The sequence below is a fragment of the Muscardinus avellanarius genome (assembly GCF_963383645.1).
Source record: "Muscardinus avellanarius genome assembly, chromosome: 4".
NCBI lineage: Eukaryota > Metazoa > Chordata > Mammalia > Rodentia > Gliridae > Muscardinus > Muscardinus avellanarius.
Window position 1 is genome coordinate 116138987 of NC_137789.1, and position 20720 is coordinate 116159706.

The window sequence follows — 20720 nt, forward strand, 5'->3', positions numbered from 1 at the left end:
AATAATGAGGAAAGAGCAATGTTAGTGTCCAGGTTTAACTATTTCTATCAAAGTAGCAATTCATGTATTTTGCTACACTGAATACCAAATTAAAAAGGTAGAAAATACATATACAACAAAACTTACCCTTTCATGAACCTTATATATCCACATCTATAAATGTAACAGTTCATTTTAGATATCTTGTGATCATAAAGCTATCAGGTGGGTAACAAGGAACTCTAGTTGAAGGGGCCCTATAGAGAAGCAATTAAGGTGACCTATCTGAGGGGATGGGAGGGGGGAAGATGGAAACTCTTTAAAGCAGATGATGTACTACACAAATATATCAAAGTCAATCACTAAATCAAGCATGGGAAGGAGGGAGGGGAAGGGAATGGGATGTGGATCAGATAACGGCTAACTGGGTGATGTGTGCTTGTATATCCTCACAAGTCTTGTATTCCATTGAGATGTTTGACTACAATGCACCAATAAAAATATATTTTAAAAAAATAAAAGTTATCAAGGCTTGAACATAACGAAATTTAGTTTCTGTTGCTAAATATCTCTGCTTAAAGAATTTATATAGAATAGGAAAACTAATCCTAAACCTGACATGGTCTTGAAGAAATAATTTTATGGCTGTGTATTTACATGGGAAATAGAGAAATTATTTCTCAGACTTAAAGCCTTGGCTAATCTTAACAAAGCCAAAGTATTTAGTATAATAAATGCTACACAGAAACAAAACGAAGGGAAAAAAGCCTTTTTTGTTGTTGTTGTTATACTAGGGCTGGAACAGAGGGGCATTCTAACTCCAAGCTACACTCCCAACCCTATTTATTATTTTTTACTTTGAAATGGTTTTAATGAGTTGCAAAGGGCCTCACTAAGTAGCTAAGGCTGGCCACAAACCGCGATCCTCCTCTCAGCCTTCCAAATACTAGGATTACAAATGTGTGTCACCATGTCCAGCCATAAATTGTTTTTATTTGACAGAAATAACCAGTAAAATATAAGGTATTTTATATTGTGTTTAAAAAAAATTAACCTAGGCATAGTGGCACACACGTGTAATCCCAATACTTAGGAGGCTGACAGGAATATCACAGGTTGAAAGCCAGCTTTGGCAACTTGGTGAGGCTCTCAGCAACATAGCGAGACGCTATTTCCAAATAAAAATGAAAAAGGCGGCCGGGCATGGTGGCGCACGCTTGTAATCCCACGCTTGGGAGGTGGAGACAGGAGGATCGTGCTGGTTTGGAGCCAGCCTCCCCGGCTTAAGAGACCCTGTTTCCAAATAAAAATATAAAATAGGTCTGGGAGTGTAGCCCAGAGGTAGAAGGGCTTCCAGGAACCCCAGTACCACAAAAAAAAAAAAAAAGGCTAAGGATTTAGGTCACAGGTAGAATGTCTCTGGCTTCAACCCCCAGTACCACTACCACAACCACAAAAAAAGAAAGAAGAAAGAAAGAGAGAGAGAGAGAGAAAGAAGAAAAAGAAAAGAGTTAAGAAAAGAAAATCAATACCAAGTATAGGACAGGGCTGATAAGTAGAAAAAAAAATTATAATGAAAACTTATCACTTCACTGAAAAAATGCACATGTTCTTGCTGAACACTTCCTTATGTGTTCAGGGTTTAGACTTATGTAAAGTTCTAGAATCTTCAGAAATATGTTGCCAGGAGTGGTGGTGCATGTTTATAATCCCAGTACTTGAAAGGCTGAGACAGGAGGATTGCAGGTTTGAAGCCAGCCTAAGCAACTTAGGATCTCAGCAACTTAGTGAGATCCTGCTTCCAAATAAAAGTCTGGGGACGTAGCCCAGAGGTAGAAGGCCCCTGAGTTCCATCCCCAGTACCGCCCCGCAAAGAGATGCCACTATGTTTGTGAAAGGTTCCTTGTGTAATAAAGGATTAAGCTTATCCAAGGAAGAACATTTTCCCTTGGCCACTGGGAGACGTTTTATAAGCCTTTGGAATATTATGCCTGATAGAATTTTTTTTAATTTGCCATCTGGACAATCTAACAATATGATTTATGATGGGGATGTAGGTCATGTAGTATCAGTTTTGCTTCTAGAACCCCCCAGTTCTAAAAGAAAAAAAAAAATTCACCATGATTAGTAATGACTCCAGACTTAATTAACAAAAAGGATGCAGTATCTTTTAGTTTGGACTGATTACTTAGAGCAAAAACTCAACCATTACTAGTATCATCTTGATTTAAGGATATGACATAGATTACTCCGAGAAAGTTTAATAAAGAACACTGAAGTTATTAAACTACTTCAAATAAATAAGAAAAGTAGCCTTGGTGGTTAAGGTAGAAATAAAATTTCTCTGAATCATGAAGGAAATGGAAAATTACATAAACAATTCGGTAATCTAATACCTAAGGAAAGAAAATGATATGATCAGTCCAAAAGTCTGAAAACTGGATCCCTACTAAATACTGTCATTACAAATTATAAGGGAGAACTTTAAAATAAGGATGAACTTTTTGGTAAATACTACAGTTATAAGGAAATAAAAATACACTTTAGGCAACATTCTCATTTTATTAAATGAGGAAGAAATTCAACCCAGGAAAGTGCTAAAGCTAGTCCACCCAGATATTATACCAGCTGATCTTCCTACTTATTTTGCTGGTGAGCACATGTTGCTGTCTCAGAAGATAGCCACAGGTAACATAACAATGTAATTTTATAAGACAAGTATGGTAATGATTCAGAAACAAAGCACAATTAATACTGAATAATTAAGGTTTATAAACCTGTCTATACCTTATTCAAGTCAATATTACTAGATATATATTGATGTATACAGATATAATAACTAAAAATATACAATTTTTTTTTTGTGTGTGTGTGGTACTGGAGGTGGAATCCAGAGGCTTTCTACCTCCGGGCTATACTTCCAGACCTATTTTTATATTTTTTATTTGAAAACAGGGTCTCACTAAGTTGCTGAGAGCCTCACTAAGTAGCTGACGCTGGCTTCGAACCTGTGAGATCCTCCTGTCTCAGCCTCCCAAGCGCTGGGGTTACAAGTGCACACCACAATGCCCAGCTCTAACTAAAAATATAAAAAGGGGAAGAAAGCAAGCAGAGTTTGGAAGTAGCTACTGAGGTTTTTTTTTGTTTGTTTTTGCGGTACTGGGGATGGAACACAGGGGCATTCTACCTTCAAGCTACACCCTCAGCTCTATTTTTATTCTTTATTTTGAAATAGGGTCTCGCTGAGTTGCAAAGGGCCTAAAGTAATAGCTGAGGCTGTCTGTGACCCACGATCCTCCCGTTTCAGCTTCCCAAATGTTGGGTTACAAGCGTGTACCACCACGCCCGGCTACTAAGGTATTTTTATCAATAACTTAAGAAAGTTAAAAAAAAAAAAGTGTAACTAAAAACAGTACCAAGGAAGTAGATAAAAATCATCTAACAAAAGTTAAGAGCTGCGTGTGGTGGCATGACCAAAGCAGGTATTTCCAAGACAATGCTTCTCAAAGTAGGTTTGTAGATCCCTCAGGGAAATATTCTTAGGTGTTCTATCAGTGCTCTGGGAGCATTTTAAATTTAGTTCCTTTATACTAATAAAACAATTAATTTAAAATTCCAGAAGAAGAATCATTCATTTATAATCCCAGTATTTCCAAGAAATTCCAATGGTTCTGATTATAATCAAACTGGCACCAAACAGGATCTCTGTAATTGTGTAAGACTCCATGTTTGAGGCAGACGTGGTGGCACACGCTTGTAATCCCTGCGCTTGGGAGGCTGATACAGGAGATCGCACAAGTTCGAAGCAAGCCTCAGCTACTTAGTAAGGCTCTCAGCAACTTAGTGAGATCCTGTTTCCAAATAAAATATAAAATAGGTCTGGGTGTACAGCCCAGAGAAGAAAAGCCCCTGGGTTCCTTGCCTAGTACCACAAAAAAAAAAAAAAAAAACTCCATATTTGAATGGTGTGCTTGGTAAGTAGAGGCCAAATAAAGATCCCATCTCACTCTAAAAGCAGATGCTCATTAAAGTGCAGACAGGAAAAGGCAGCAAGAGAAAAATTATTAGACACCTCAAAATGAAAATTATTAGCCAGGTGTGGCTATATATTGCAAGTTACACATACTTGCAATAATCTCGGTACTTAGAAGTCTGAGAAGGATTGCAGGTTCAAGAACAGCCTCACCAAATAGTGAGACTATCACCAACGTAGTGAGACCCTGCTTCAAAAAATAAAATATAAGGTTTAGGGATTTAGCTCAGAGGCAGAATGTTCCGAGTTCAATCTACACACACACACACACACACACACACACACACACACACACACACACACACACGAAGGCTACTGCCAGACTTAAAGCTTTGTAACAAGGCTGCCAATAACAATATTCATTTACCAAAATTACCCTAAGTGCTCCATATGGATCATGTCAGTTAATATCAGTAACTATGTAAGGCAAGCATTATTATCCTAATTTATAGAATAATAAATTAAATCTAAGGGAAATTAAATAATCTCTCCAAGGGGACAAAGAGTTGAATAAATGCTCAGTTGAACATAGGCGCTTTCATGTTACAATGCTTTTTTAACATATTTGGTAGTAAACTGGGATTCCTAAAAATCAGAACATTAATCATTCTTTGTACTAAATTTATATATTTATATTTACTTGGACTGGGGATTGAACCCAGGGACATTCTACCTCTAGCTACAACTCATCCTTTGCTCAATTTTGAAACAGCATGTCACTAAGTTGCTGAGGCTGGCCCTGACCTTGTGATCCTCCTGCCTCAGCCTTCCAAGTACTGGGATTATAGATATGTGCTACCACTTCTAGCTCACACTAAATATCAACTAGATTTTTTTAAATGTAATACTATTTATTGCAAGGCTGGTTCAATATACGAAAATCAATCCATGTAATTCATCATATAAACAGAATCAAAGACAAAAACCACATGATCATCTCAATAGATGCTGAAAAAGCATTTGATAAAATTCAACAGCCATTTATGATAAAAACACTGCAGAGAATTGGAATAGAAGGAACATATCTCAACATTATTAAGGCAATCTACAATAAGCCCACTGCCAACATCATATTAAATGGGGAAAAACTTCAAGAATTTCCCCTAAAAACTGGAACGAGACAAGAATGTCCACTATCACCACTTCTCTTCAATATAGTACTAGAGACTCTAGCCAGAGCAATAAGGCAAGAAAAGGAAATCAAAGGAGTACAAATAGGAAAAGAAGAACTTAAGCTTTCACTATTTGCAGATGACATGATACTATATTTAGAAAACCCAACAAACTCAACCAAAAGGCTTATAGAACTGATCAAATTCAGCAAGGTATCTGGATACAAAAATCAATCTTAAAAAATCAGAAGCTTTCCTGTACACCAACCATAAATCCACTGAAAAAGAAATTCAGAAAACACTTCCACTCAGGATCTCCCACAAAAAAATAAAATACCTAGGAATAAACTTGACCAAGGAGGTAAAAGATCTCTACAAAGAAAATTATAAAACACTGAAAAAAGAAATCAAAGAAGATCTTAGAAGATGGAAAGACCTTCCATGTTCATGGATTGGCAGAATAAATATCATTAAAATGGCCATCCTCCCAAAAGTGATATACAGATTTAATGCAATGCCCATTAAACTACCAAGATCATTCCTCACAGACATAGAAAAATCAGTCCTTAAATTTATCTGGAATAACAAAAAGCCCAGAATAGCCAAGGTAGTTCTCAGCAACAAAAACCACGCAGGAGGAATCACAATACCTGACTTTAACCTATACTACAAAGCCATTGTAATAAAAACAGCATGGTACTGGCAAAAGAACAGATATATAGACCAATGGAGCAGAATAGAAGACCCAGAAACAAGTCCACACACTTTCAGCCAATTGATTTTTGACAAAGAGGCCAAAAACATACACTGGAAAAAAGATAGCCTCTTCAACAAATGGTGTTGGCAAAACTGGTTAACCATATGCAGAAAATTGGATGTTAATCCCACTTTTTCACCCTGTACAAAAGTCAACTCACGATGGATCAAAGACTTGGAAATTAAACCAGAGACTTTGAAGCTCCTTGAAGAGGGCATAGGTCCAACACTACAACACATAGGCACAGACAAACATTTCCTCAACAAGACCCCAAAGGCACAACAAATTAAAAGGAGAATCAACACATGGGATTGCATGAAACTGAAGAGCTTCTGTTCAGCAAAGGAAACTATCAAGAATCTCAATCGAGAGCCAACAGAATGGGAGAAGATTTTTTGCCACCTACACCACTGATAGAGGACTAATATCTAGAATATACAGAGAATTCAAGAAACCCAACACTTAAGAAAACAAAGCATCCAATAATAAAATGGGCAAATGAACTAAATAGACACTTCACAAAAGAAGAAATTCAAATGGCCAATAAATGCATGAAAAAATGATCAACATCACTGGCAATCAGAGAGATGCAAATCAAAACTACCCTGAGATTCCACCTAACTCCAACTAGAATGGCCATCATTCAAAACACAAACAACAGATGCTGGCGAGGATGTGGAGAAGTGGGAACTCTAAGACATTGTTGGTGGGATTGCAAATTAGTGCAACCACTTTGAAAAACAGTATGGAGAATCCTCAGAAGAATGGGAACAAATCTACCATTTGATCCAGCAATACCACTGTTGGGTATCTACCCAAAAGAAAAGAAACCAAACTACCAAACTAATGCATGTGTATCTATGTTCATAGCTGCACAATTCACCATAGCCAAACTATGGAACCAGCCAAGATGTCCATCAACAGATGAATGGATTACAAAACTGTGGGATATGTACACAATGGAATTTTACTCAGCCATCAAAAAAAACTCAATTACATCATTTTCAGGGAAATGGATGGAACTGGAGGACATTATGCTAAGTGAGATTAGTCAGGCACAAAAAATAAGAAATCAGATGCTTTCCCTAATATGTGAGAGTTAGGGAGAAAAGAGGAGCAAACAAGTCAACTTAAAGGAGGAGAAATGAGAGGGGAAGAGGAAAATCTCTAAAGCTCACAATGTACTTAAACATATTGAAGTCAATCACTAAGCCAATCAAGGGAGGGAGGGACGGGGAGGGAATGGGGTGGGATTTGGGTAGGGGTTAAATCAGCGATGAGTACATGTTTGTACACACAAGTTTTTTACCCCAATAAGTTGTATGAATATAATGCACCAATAAAAAAAAAATTTTTTAAATGTAATACTATTTATAAGATCAATTTGTCTAGTTTTAGAGTTAAGAGCTAAGCACTAGAACTAGTTTAATGTGTAAATATTTTTTACATAATCATTAAACTATATTTAGGCCCTCCACAACTTAGCAAGACCCTGTTTCAAAAGAAATAATAAAAACACAAAGTAGGGGGTGTAGCTCTGAGATAGAATGCCCCTGGGTTCAATCCCCAGTATTGCTAAAACAAACAAAACATTGCTCAAAGGCCTGTAGTGATGTGTCTAGGGCTTCAAGCTTCTTCAATGGTAAAATACATTTAATTCCTTTTACATTACAGTAAGTATCTATATCTGTAGAATGCATACTTGGCATGTGTTCAAAGATAGAATATGAGCCCCCAGACAAGGGGGGCTTACCTTGCTACGAAAAGGTTAAAAAATAAATAAATATATGATTTCTCCTGCCCTCACAGGTACTCTGGAGGAAGAGTTTAAGTCTAGGTCAGAGATTTAATTCAAATAGGGAAGAAGAAAAAAATGCCTATTCAAAACTTTCTGAGGTCAATTATTTTCTTGCTTAAAAACTATCCCTTAGCTGGGCGTGGTGGCGCACGCTTGTAATCCCTGTGCTTGGGAGGCTGAGACAGGAGGATCGCGCAGGTTCGAAGCCAGCCGCACTGGCTTAAGAGACCCTGTTTCCACATAAAAAAGTATAAAATAGGTCTGGGAGTGTAGCCTGTAGGAGTATAGCCCGGAGGTAGAAGGGCTTCCAGGAACCCCAGTACCACCAAAAACAAAACAAAACAAACAAACCAACAACAACAAAACTATCCCTTGACTCCAGCCACTAAAGCACACCTCTCAGAAGGCTTCCAATGGTTGTTGATGCTACTTCTTAATTTCCAAGTTTCTTCTTAGCAACCCCCAACCTTAGACTGTCATTATCAAGGGTACCAATAACCTTCATGTAACCAAATTCACTGCTCAAGTCTTTGGTTTTATTCTCCTCATTCAACACAAGATTTCTTTAAAGTAAAATAAAATAAATAAAGTAAAATAAAAAATTAAAAAAATATATATATTTTTGTGCAGTACTGGGGATTGAATCCCGGGGCATTTTACCTGAGCTACACTCCCAGCCCTGTTTTATTTTTTGAAACATGGTCTTGCTAAATTACTGCACAGTACTGGCCTCAAACCTGCAATCCTCTTGTCTCAGCCTCCCAAGTACTGGGACTACAAGTGTGTGATGTGTGATGCAGGCTTCTTCAATTTGGGGGGCGGGGAGGGGGGCGGGGCAGGTCTTGGGATGGAACCCAGGGACATTCGTCCTCCGAGCTAGACACCCTGCCCTATTTTTTATTCTTTATTTTGAAACAGGGTCTCACTAAGTTCCTGAGGATCTCACTGAATAGCTTAGGCTGACCTCGAACCCCGATCCTCCTGTCTCAGCTTCCCAAATGCTGGGATTACAAGTGTGCACCACCACACCTGATTCTTCTTCACTTTTTTTTTTTTTTTTGGTAGTACTGGAGATAGAACCCTTCTACCTCCAGGCTACACTCCCGGACCTATTTTATATTTCATTTGGAAACAGTCTCTTAAGCCAGCATGGCGCGATCCTCCTGTCTCCACCTCCCAAGCGCAGGGATTACAAGCGTGCACCACCACACCCAGCACTCTTCACTTTTTAATTGTGGTTTCCATAACACTCCTGAGTTTTCCCCTTACCTCACCTGATACTACTCTTTAATCTCCTATGTGGATTTCTCTCCTTTCCTCATCTCATATCCATTCTATCAGTGATTCCTGTCACTTTTATCTATAAGAATTATCCCAAATCTATTTCCTTTTTCCATTTACAAAATTTAGTCAAACCCATCATTTTCTCCTCCCCTAATTTTCTAAAATAGCCTTCTCACTGGTCTCATTTTGGTCCAATTTCCTATACTCTCTTCTCAGCCAGTCAGTAATGTGATCATTCAGAGCTGGCTGTGGGGCTGTAACTTGTAATCCCAGCATTTGGGAAGCTGAGACAGGAGGATCACGGTCCGTGGTCAGCTTCTGATACTTAGTGAGGCCCATTGCAACTCAATGATAATCTGTTTCAAAAATAAAAAATAACAAATAGGGCTGGGGGTATAGCTCAGAGACAGAATGTCCCTGGGTTCCAGTCCCAGTACCACCAAAAAAAAAAAAAAAAAATCAAATCAATTAGATTACACTCCTCACTGCTTGCCATTCATCAATGGTCCGCCCTAACGCTTCAGATAAAATTCAAATTCCCAATTCTAACTCAATATGATCTGGTTCCTTTCCATTTCTCCAATTCCTCCCCACTCCCATATTTTGGCCATACTGGACTCTTTCTATCCTTCAAACATGTCAAGTTTGTTTGCACCTAAGCTTTTCACCAGATGTTCATTTTTTTCTTGAAATTCTTTGGACTATGATCTAACAGGGCTGCTCCTTGTTATCATATTACCACTCATATTTCATCAATTATCTTATTACCTAATCTCAAAAAACTAGTCTTCACAACATTCCTTAATTTTAATTCTCTATATAATAATTTATTTACTGATATTTTTTGCTTTCATTAATGTTAATCTTGCCCACTAAACTATGAGTTCCATGAGAAATAAGACCCTGTGACTGGTTCACTACTGTATTTCCAATACCAAAATCAATGCCTCTTATACAGGAGATTCTTAAAAGTATCTGTTGAATGAGTAGATGAATAAACTAAATCTACAGATGGCTAAAAACCTGATCTAGCCTTCCACTCACTCTGAAGAAAACTTGGTGAGTCTCTCCTAGTCTAGACTCAAGTATCTAAGGGATGTTCTAGAAATTACCTAATTCCTAATGCTGAGACTATCTTAAAAATAGGATGCACTAATCAAGCTGTTCATAAATTACTGTACGTTGCTGGCATTAAACATATTCCAGACACTACTAGAGGTGCTGGTGAATAAAATGACAGAATGCTTATGATTAAGAGCTTACAGCTGGTTCCTAGCAAGCAATAAAAGGTTATTCACCCTACTATAAACAGATACCTAACAGTATTAAAGCTACTTTATATCTAGCTGCTTACCCATTTCTACATTAAAAATTTTTATGTGCCTCATTCAAGTTTTATTAGATTATATTACTTTTAATATACTAAGTATCTAGTTATTACTTAGCCACCTACAAAGGAAGCCGAATGGGAATACATATAAACAGGCTGAAATAAAATTAAACACAAAAGGGAAGATCAAAATAAAATCAGTAGTCCCAGGGTTTTCTTCTAATTTTAAAGCATGATTCCACAATAATAACACATTCTTTAGAGTTCTATTAACAGAGACTCCAGTATTGTCAACATAGAAAACTTATAAATAAGAGTTAAAATTTCACATCACATATGCATTTTTCTTTAGAAAATTATGATGTCTCTCTGATTTGGCTTTAGTAGACAAATAAAATGTTTGCTTATAAATATAGCTACTTCTCTGCAATGTATTTTTATTTAAGAGATAAGCTTTCAACAAAACCTCTGAAAACATTTGGTGTTTCAAAAGCATTTCTTTTGTATGAGAACAAATATATCAAAATGAAATCACAAAATGCACAGGAAACTTACCATTCCATAGGCCTGCTGTTGAACCCAGTTGATATAATCATTCCTTATGTCTATCAATTCTTGTACTTCATGGATATAAAATTTATCATACTGTATGATCTGTCCTGTTTTCTCATTTACCTAAAGAAGAAGGGGGGGCATAATTAACATTAAGTTTTACCTGTATCTAAATCAAAGACTGAAAAATGTTTAAATAGAAAAAGGCTTTGGAGATTTCTTAGCTAATTTTCTTTTCCTAAAAAAAATAATAATAATTACTGAGTGCCTACTATATGCAAAATGCTAGTTAATTGCTATGGGAGAGACAATTTATAAGATGTGATATTCAGTACCCCGAAATCTAGTAGAAAAGAGACACAAATACCTTTAAAATCACAACATAGTACGAAATATTACAAATAAGATATATATTATAAATTAGAAACTATGAGACTTCAGGTTAAATATATTTGACATCTGACTGAAATAAACCTTAAATGGTGACATCTGGATAGGATGTGTAAAATGAAGAGGGTACATATCATCACCCCAGAGATGATTAATTAGAAAGGGAAAAATAAATCTTTACAGTGGAGAGAACTACCTTAACCAAGTGATCAAACTAACCATCACCTATAATGAAATAATGAAAATATTATGTTACTGCTGATAAAATGCAACAGGAAACAAACACATAGTTTAAGAAGCAAAAAATGATCTGACTCTTGTGATCCAAATTCCTGTTTACAGAAAACATATAAGGGACAGACAAGTTAAATGATACCATGAAGAAACAATCAGAGGAATCCTGATTGAGGGACTTTTACAACACTGGCCAAGACACTTCAAAAAGTCAAGGTAATGAGAACAGAAGGAAGAGAGTTGGCCAGACAGGGTGGCACACACCTGTAATCCCAGTACCTGGGAGACTGAGACAGAAAGATCACACACAGGTTTCAGACCAGCCTCAGCAATTTAGCAAGACCCTATTTCAATAATAATAATAATAATAATAATAATAATAATAATAATAATAAGCTGGGCATGGTGAGTCATGCCTGAAATCCCAGTACCTGGGAGGCTGAAACAGGAAGATCACAAGTTCCAGACCAGCTTCAGCAACCTGACAAGACTCCCAGCAACCTAGTGCGACTGTTTCAAAACAAAAAACAAAAATTGGCAGGAGTGTAGCTTGGAGATAGAATGCCCCAGGGTTCAATCTCTAATACCAAATGAAAAATAAATAAATAGGGCTTGGGGGTGTGTGGCTCATAGGTAGAATGCCTCTCCATTCAATCATCTCCAGTATTTTAAAAAAAAAGAGAGAGAGAGAGAGAGCCGGGCGTGGTGGCGCACACTTGTAATTCCCGCGCTTGGGAGGCTGAGACAGGAGGATCGCACAGGTTCGAAGCCAGCATCAGCTACTTAGTGAGGCTCTCAGCAACTTAGTGAGATCCTGTTTCCAAATAAAATAAAAATAGGTCTGGGAGTATATCCCGGAGGTAGAAAGTCTCTGGGTTCCACTCCCAGTACCACCAAAATAAGGGGGGGGGGGTAAGAGACTAGAGGAATTCTGTTATGTGTGGTAGATATGGCAAAAGATGAGGGTGACATAGGAGTTAAAAAAAAAAAAAAAAAGCTAGAAGACACCAGACATATTGTACTTAGAAGAAAATAAACTACCAAAAGAAACAACAAAAAACTGATCTACATATAAACCAGCTAAGTTTCCTATGGGAAATTACAAAATCTCAAACACCAACTAAGTAATTTCTTAATAGGAACAAAAGAGCAGGGCATGGCGGTGCACACTTGTAATCCCAGCTTTCAGGAGGCGGAGACCTGAGGATCACAGTTCGTGGACAGTCTCAGCTACTTAGCAAGGCCTTCTGCAACACACTGAACCCTGTTTCAAAAATAAAAAGGCTAAAAAATAGAGCTGGGGGTGTAGCTCGGAGGTACAATGTCCCTGGGTTCCATCCCCAGTACCCCCCCACACACACGAACAAAAGAAATCATCCACTGGAGGTATAAATCTAACCAGATAACACTGATGTCCAATCAAAAGGTATAAGAGATATGCATATACTCCATGCTTCTAATGGTACTTTAAAATGACAAGTCTATAAAATTCGCTGCATTCTTACCAAGATATGTCATAATGTCATTATTCATTTTTAGTTAAAAGAACTGTTCATATGATTTCCATATTTTTCATACTTTAGCTCTGAAGTATTTCTAAGAGAAAATAAGAACCCACACACACCTTATATCATTACTACTTTCTTCCCCAGAAGGTAGGGGGATGTGTCAGGTCTCTATCATGCACATCAAGATGGGAAGCAAAAATTTTTAATTGAAATGCAAATTTTACCTTAAAATTCATTTAAGTTTTATGTTCTAATAATAGCTATTGTTATGGAATATGAAGGAGATATCAGTGTACATTATCTCATATAGCTACATATATTAAGACTTAGAAGATTACATAGCCAGAAATCTAACACAAACTTCATTAATGTATCCTGCACCATCCCTGTCCAAGTGCTGGGGATTGAACACAGAGCCATATGATAAGCACAAGCTTTTGAAGACTGAGCTATACCCCCAGCTCTCATACCATGTTTTTTTTTTTTTTTTTTTTTTTTTTTTTTTTTTTTTGTGGTACTGGAAGTAGAACCCAGGGGCATTGTACCTCTGAGCTACACCCACAACCCTAGTTTTTAGTCTTTTTTTTAATATTTTGAAACAGGGTTTCACTGAGTTGCAAAGGGCCTCATTAAGTAGCTGAGGCTATTCAAGAACGATGATCCTCAGGTCTCTGCCTCACAAATGCTAGGATTATAAGTGTGTACCACCATGCCCAGTCACCATGTATTCTTAGTTCATAATCTCTAATTTTACTCCTAAAATATGTTCAAATATGCAGGTATATAAAAATGTAAACTATGTAAAATATGTGGAATACATGTGTTACCTTTTTATGAATGTCTGAAATGCTTAATTTTGTGGCTTACTCTGGGTACAAAAAAACCTAATTTAAGAAGCACATACTTAACAGTACTACTTTTATTTACCAAATTATAGTTTCTAAGCTTTCTATTTATTCACAAGAATATTCTGAATTCTTTCATCCATTGTTTTGATTGATTTATTCTGTGGTGAGGGTACTCATTTGAGAAAAGACAGACCAAACTGAAACTGCTATTTACTGGCTTTCAAACAAATCAAAGATACCAAATTCCTATATGGAGATCAAAATCTTCATCCTAGAGCAAGAAGTCAGCAAACAACCATTTGTGGGTCACGTATTACCCATTAATTTTATTTATTTTTTTGGTGGTTCTGGGGGTGGAACCCTGGGTATTTCTACCTCCGGGCTATATATTCCCAGACCTATTTTATACTTTATTTGGAAACAGGGTCTCACTAAGTTGCTGAGAGCCTCACTAAGTAGCTGAGGCTGGTCTCAAACCTGTGCAATCCTACTGTCTCAGCCTCCCAAGTGCGGGGATTACAAGTGTGCACCACCACGCCCGGCTTACCCATTAATTTTATAAATAAAATTTTAATGGAATTTACATCCTGTCCATAGCAGAGTGTAGAGCTGAGTAGCTGCAACAGAAATGACATGTCTCACAAAGTATAAAATACTTACTATCTGGCCCTAGCCTTTAGTGCTGTGCTTTAGTTAACTAAAATCATTAGCCAAACTCCTTATTAAAAAAGAAAGTAAGCCAGGCATGGTGGCGCATGCTTGTAATCCCAGCAATTGTGAGGCTGAGACCAAAGGATCACAGTTTGCGGGCAGCCTCAACTACTTAGTGAGGCCCTCTGCAACTCAGTGAGACCAGTTTCAAAATAAAGAATAAAAAACAGGGCAAGGGGTGTAGCTCTGAGGTCAAATGCCTCTGGGTTCCATCCCCAGACATGCAAAATAAATAAATAAATAAATAGTATAGGCCAGGCATGGTGGCGCATGCTTGTAATTCCAGCATTCTGGAGGTTGAGACCTGAGGACCATGGTCCATGGACAGCCTCAGCTACTTAGTGAGACCCTGTTTCAAAATAAAAAATAGGGCAGGGAATGTAGCTCGGAGGTCGAATGACCCTGGGTTCCATTCCCAGACATGTGTTAAAAAAAAAAAAAAAAAAAGTTGGGCGTGGTGGCACACCCTTGTAATCCCAGCATCTGGGCCCTTTGCAACTCAGTGAGACCCTGTACATCCCCAGTACTGCGGGGGGGAAGATAAGGAGATGATATACAATTATTCAAAAACCATGACAATCCCAACATTTATATTTATAAACACAAACTTTGAATCACATTATCCTAAATATTTAATGATTGATAGATTGACTCACATTTTATTGACCTCATATTTTTATCTTAACTACTGTAAATTTTAAAAGGTAAACCATAGTTTCTTTCACCAAAAGTAGCCAGGTGTGGTGGCGCACGCTTGTAATCCCCGTGCTTGGGAGGCAGAGACAGGAGGATCGCGCAGGTTCGAAGCCAGCCGCGTGCGCTGGCTTAGGAGACCCTGTTTTCAAATAAAAAGGTAAAAATAGGTCTGGGAGTATAGCCCAGAAGTAGAAGGGCTTCCAGGAACCCCAGTACCACCAAAAAAAAAAAAAAAAAAAAAAAAAGCTAATATGCTGGAATAAAAATTTACAATATAGAGCCGGGTGTGGTGGCGCACACTTGTAATCCCCGCGCTTCGGAGGCAGAGACAGGAGGATCACGCAGGTTCGAAGCCAGCCACGCGCGTTGGCTTAGGAGGCCCTGTTTCCAAATAAAAATGTAAAAATAGGTCTGGGAGTATAGCCCGGAGGTAGAAGGGTTTCCAGGAACCTCAGTACCACCAAAAAAAAAAAAAAAAAAATATATATATATATATATATATATATATATATATATATAATATAGAAACCCGGTGTGTATCCAGGAACCAACTACCAACTAACTTCAAAAGTAGATTTATGGATAAATTACGGTTGACAGCTAATCCAGACATAATGACTTGATAACAACAACAACAACAACAAAAAAGAAACCAATTAACACTGGTTTTTGTTTTTCTTTTTTGGTGGTACTGGGGGTGGGATCCAGAGGCTTTCTACCTCCAGGTTATACTCCCAGACCTATTTTATATTTTATTTGGAAAAAGGGTCTCACTAAGTAGCTGAGGCTGGCTTCGAACCTGTGTGATTCTCCTGTCTCAGCTTCCCAAGAGTGGGGATTACAAGCCTGTGCCACCACACCGGCAAAATGAACAGCTTTTTTTTTTTTTCCTTTGTGGTCCTAGGGGTGGAACTCAGGGGCTTTTCTACCACTGGACTATACTCCCAGACCTATTTTATACTTTATTTGGAAACAGGGTCTCACTAAGTTGCAGAGAGCCTCACTAAGTAGCTGAGGCTGGTTTTGAACCTATGTGATCCTCCTGTCTTAGCCACCCAAGCATTAGGATTACAAGCGTGTGCCGCCACGCTCAGCTTAACACTATTTTTAAAAATAGGAAAATTAAATATGGAACAAAAGTCTGATCCAAAAGATCTGCATTGCAAATTTACATATAAAACCAAGAGTTTCAAAAACCTATACATATAAAATATGCATAGTAGATAAGAATCAACAAGACACCCTTTTATCCAGGAAGCTTTCGTTATTTAAACCTTCAGCGTTAACAACCTATATTCTTCCTAATCTAACACATACCATGCTATATCACAAATGTTATTTACTTGCAATGTATGTATGTATGTATGTATATGTACATTTGCACACACAGATACACATGCACAATTCCTCTAGATTATAAACTAAGCAAGGGCAAAAATCACATCTTTTCCTTATTACTGCAACCCTAATATCTAACAGTGATAGTAGGCACTCAATAAATATTTAAAAATCAATAAAAATAAATCTCATGGTAGAAGTTCATAACCTATACATTAAAATACATTAAACAAAATCTGTATAAGTTTGATCATATTTTTATTTCACATTTTAACTACAGTTTAGTTCATAAACCTTAGCTCAGGGGTAATGTTGAATACTTATCGATTTGGTTTATTAAGAGTTCCATGCCAATAAAAAAATATTTTTTTTAAACCACTGACTTAGAAGAGCAGCACAATACATGAACAACTAGGCTAGACAGACCAAGTTAGTCTTTTCTTTTGGCATACTAGTATCACTACACTGTGAAAATGTAGAAATAACCCAATTACGTGCCAGTTAACTCATTTATCTAATATTACCCCCTTTCTTGACAGCAGGTATCAAAGGTATTTCTCTTACGATGCCATTTGGAACACTGGAAATTATTTTTAATTCAAAAGCTTTCCAAAGGACATGACATATGGGAGGAACAAAGACACATCCTGAAATGCATAGGAAACACAATATTCAATTTTCTAGTTCCTAATTCTGTTTCAGGGTAGGTTAAAAAAGGATGCTCTTCCTAATTCTTCTTCTTCTTTTTTGCAGGTCTGGGGATGGAACTCAGGGGCATTTGACCTCTAAGCTACATCCCCTGCCCTATTTTTTTATTCTTTATTTTGAAACAGGGTCTCACTAAGTTGCAGAGAGCCTCACTAAGTAGCTGAGGCTGTCTACGAACCGTGATCCTCTGGTCTCAGCCTCCCAAATGCTGGGGATTACAAGCGTGCGCCACCACGCCCGGCTTTTTTTTTTTTTTTTAATACTGGAAACTGAACCTGGAGGTGTTCTACTTCCTTTTATTTATTTATTTATTTTTTTTTATTTTCAAACAGGGTCTTGCTAAGTTGCTGAGGCTAGCCTTAAACCTTTGATTCTCCTGTTTCAGCTTCCAAATACTGGGATTACAGGCATGTGCCACCACACCCAGGCTAACTTCCTATAATTTTTTTTCTCTCTCTTCAGTACCAGAGATGGAATCCAGGGGCATTCTACCTCCGAGCTACATCATTAGCCCTATTATTTTATTCTTTATTTGGAAACAGGATCTCACTAAGTTGCAGAGAGCCTCACTAAGTAGCTGAGGCTGGCTGCATTCCCCGATCCTCCTGTCTCAGTCTCCCAAATGCTGGGATTATAAGCATGTGCCACCACACGTGGCTTACTTCCTATAATTTTTTTTTTTTTTTTTTTTTTTTTTTTTGGTGGTACTGGGGTTCCTGGAAGCCCTTCTACCTCCGGGCTACACTCCCAGACCTATTTTTATATTTTTATTTAGAAACAGGGTCTCCTAAGCCAGCGCGCGCGGCTGGCTTCGAACCTGCGCGATCCTCCTGTCTCCGCCTCCCAAGCGCGGGGATTACAAGCGTGGGGATTACAAGCGTGCGCCACCACGCCCGGCATAATTCTTAACCATGGAGCAGAGAGAAGGAGTATATACAACTGTCAAACATAGGGTGTCCTTTTTTTTTTTTTTGGCAATAATGGGAATTGAACCCAGGGGCATTCTACCTCCAAACTATACCCCCAGCATTATTTTTTTATTCTTTATTTTGAAACAAGGTCTTACTAAGTTGCAGAGAGTCTCACTAAGTAGCTGAGGCTGGCTGTGAACCCATGATCCTTCTCTTTCAGCCTCCCAAGTACTGGTATTACAAGTGTATGCCACCACACCCAGCTCATAAGTGTCTTTGAAAAACAAGTTTCTGTTCTTAACTTTGGTTTCTCTAAAGATGAAAATGAATCATCCCTATTAATATCTATAGGTATTTATTTATTTATGTCAGAATAGGATGAAGCAAAGTTTTCTTCAAAGGGGTAGAAGAGAGATAACTGACTGTCATAAGGACATTTTGAGGAAATGATTAAGAAATCCATCCAAGTATCATCATCCTGCAACATACATATATTGGGCTTTTTTTGTTTTGTTTTTGGTTTTTTTGCGGGTCTGGGGATAGAACCCAGAGGCATTTGACCTCCGAGCTACACCCCCTGCCCAATTTTTTATTATTATTTTTGAAACAGGGTCTCACTGAGTTGCAAAGGGCCTCACTAAGTAGCTGAGGCTGTCTGCAAACCATGATCCTCTTGTCTCAGCCTCCCAAATGCTGGGATTACAAGCGTGCTCCACCACGCTCAGCTAATATACATATATTGTATAATTTATACAATACATAAATCTTGGAAAATTATCAGGGCTGATATTTTAATTATTTTATAGATAAATGTTCACATGCATAAGTAATAAACAGAAAGAATTATTCAAAAATCACAGTGGTAGAAAGCAGCACAAAGACATTAAAGCTGGTCTTTTGATTCCTAATCCAGGTCCCATAACTATCTATAACCTAGAGTATGAACCTCTAGATTTAGGGGCATAATATAAAAGCAAACCCCCTTCTAAATATATTACTGTACCTGCTAATATAAAAGAATATTAGAGACAGCAGGGACTTTGGAAGAAGATTTGGATTTAGAACTGAATTCTGCTACTTACTGGTTTATGACCTTTGATGTAGAGATTCATTTATTTTCCCAGTCTAAAAAGGGGCAAAATACCAACTATACAAGGTTAAAAAAGTTTCATGAATAACAGATACAAAGCACTCATATATACTATATACAAAGGAAGTTCTAATGCTGGATATTATTAGCAAGCAGTAAATGTTAGGCTATTTTCCCTTCTCCTTCAACTAACAAGAAACTGTATCCTACTATCCGATTCTTTCTAAATGTTGCCTGATTCTAGGGAAAAATAAAAAGGCTTTGGAGATATAACCCTATGTGGTTCTTCCTCAGCAGAAACAGGTTTGTAAGCTATACAGATAAGCTTTGTACTCAAGTTCTAGCTATAGTTTAAAAAGACAAAATATAGCCAGCATGGTAGCCCATAGTTGTAATCCCAGTACTTGGGAGGCTAAAACAGGAGGATCCTGGCCACCCGCAGCTACTTAGGCTCTCAGCAACTCCTGTTTTAAAATAAAAAATAAAAAATAGGGCTGGGGGTGTAGCTCAGAGGTAGAAAACCCCTGGGTTCAATCCCCAGTACCACCACCCCCCAAAATAAAAGACAAAATACCCAACTTCTTTTTCTTTTCCCTTCCCCTTTTCTGTGGTAAAAGGTACAGCTAAGAAAAACCAATATTTTCAAAAGGGAATAAAGATAAGCAGATAATAAAGGCAAAGAGAGTGAACCATTTATTTAGGACCAGGGTCCAGCTGAAAAAAGATGATTTATTAAAGCAGTAAAAAGGAATCTGGAGGAAAGAAAAATCTAATCAATCTCTTGAATATTAAGCAAAAGGAATACATTTTCAGGTATTTTTGGTAGACCCAACCCATGAGTTTGAGTATCTTCGTTATGGCAATTTTCTGCAGACACAGACCCTGATTTGCTGCAAGAAAGCCTTGTCCTGGGGAATAAAATCATTTCACTAGGAAAGAAATGGCTATCATGTTTTTATAATTACAATAAGAAATTACTTGTTTTTCTAGAAATATACTAAATAGAAAAAGGAAAAGTACAGAAAATTAAGTAGTTGAAAAAATACCCAGCAGTGTCACTAAAAGAATAAAAAAATAATAAATAATCCATAAGGTTTGTTTCTTACAGAGCAGAAGGACTATCACTTTTATCTTTTTATTATATACCTTAGCACTAGGCAAAAAGAGTCTGAAAGTGCAAAGAAGTTGTTAAGGAAAAGAAACTAAAGATTAAAGGTTCATATGATTTTTTCAGTCACTCTATAGACTAGAAAACATATGCTTCTCCCTTAGGTCATGTCTCATCTAAATAGCAATTCAAGAATACCAAATGGCATAACAAAGATATACCTACCAACTGTCAGGGATGACTCAAATCCATCTTTAATGAAACAGCTGAGACTCTACTTCTTCATATAACTGTACTGCTACAAGTGTAAAGGGTACTATTTCTTACACTGGG

The 20720-nt window shown here is 37.5% G+C and overlaps 1 protein-coding gene across 4 annotated transcripts in view; it reads right to left on the bottom strand.

Moving 5' to 3' along the window:
- The window catches only part of HERC4 (HECT and RLD domain containing E3 ubiquitin protein ligase 4), a gene marked incomplete at its 5' end in the record, with an annotated part of 110088 nt that overhangs the window by 25930 nt on the left and 63438 nt on the right, over window positions 1-20720 (bottom strand). For all 4 annotated transcript variants that reach the window (XM_080694272.1, XM_080694270.1, XM_080694271.1 and 1 more), the window contains one exon: window positions 10849-10968. In XM_080694272.1, the coding sequence (XP_080550398.1) occupies window positions 10849-10968 (120 nt within the window). The remainder of the gene's footprint in view (window positions 1-10848; window positions 10969-20720) is intronic.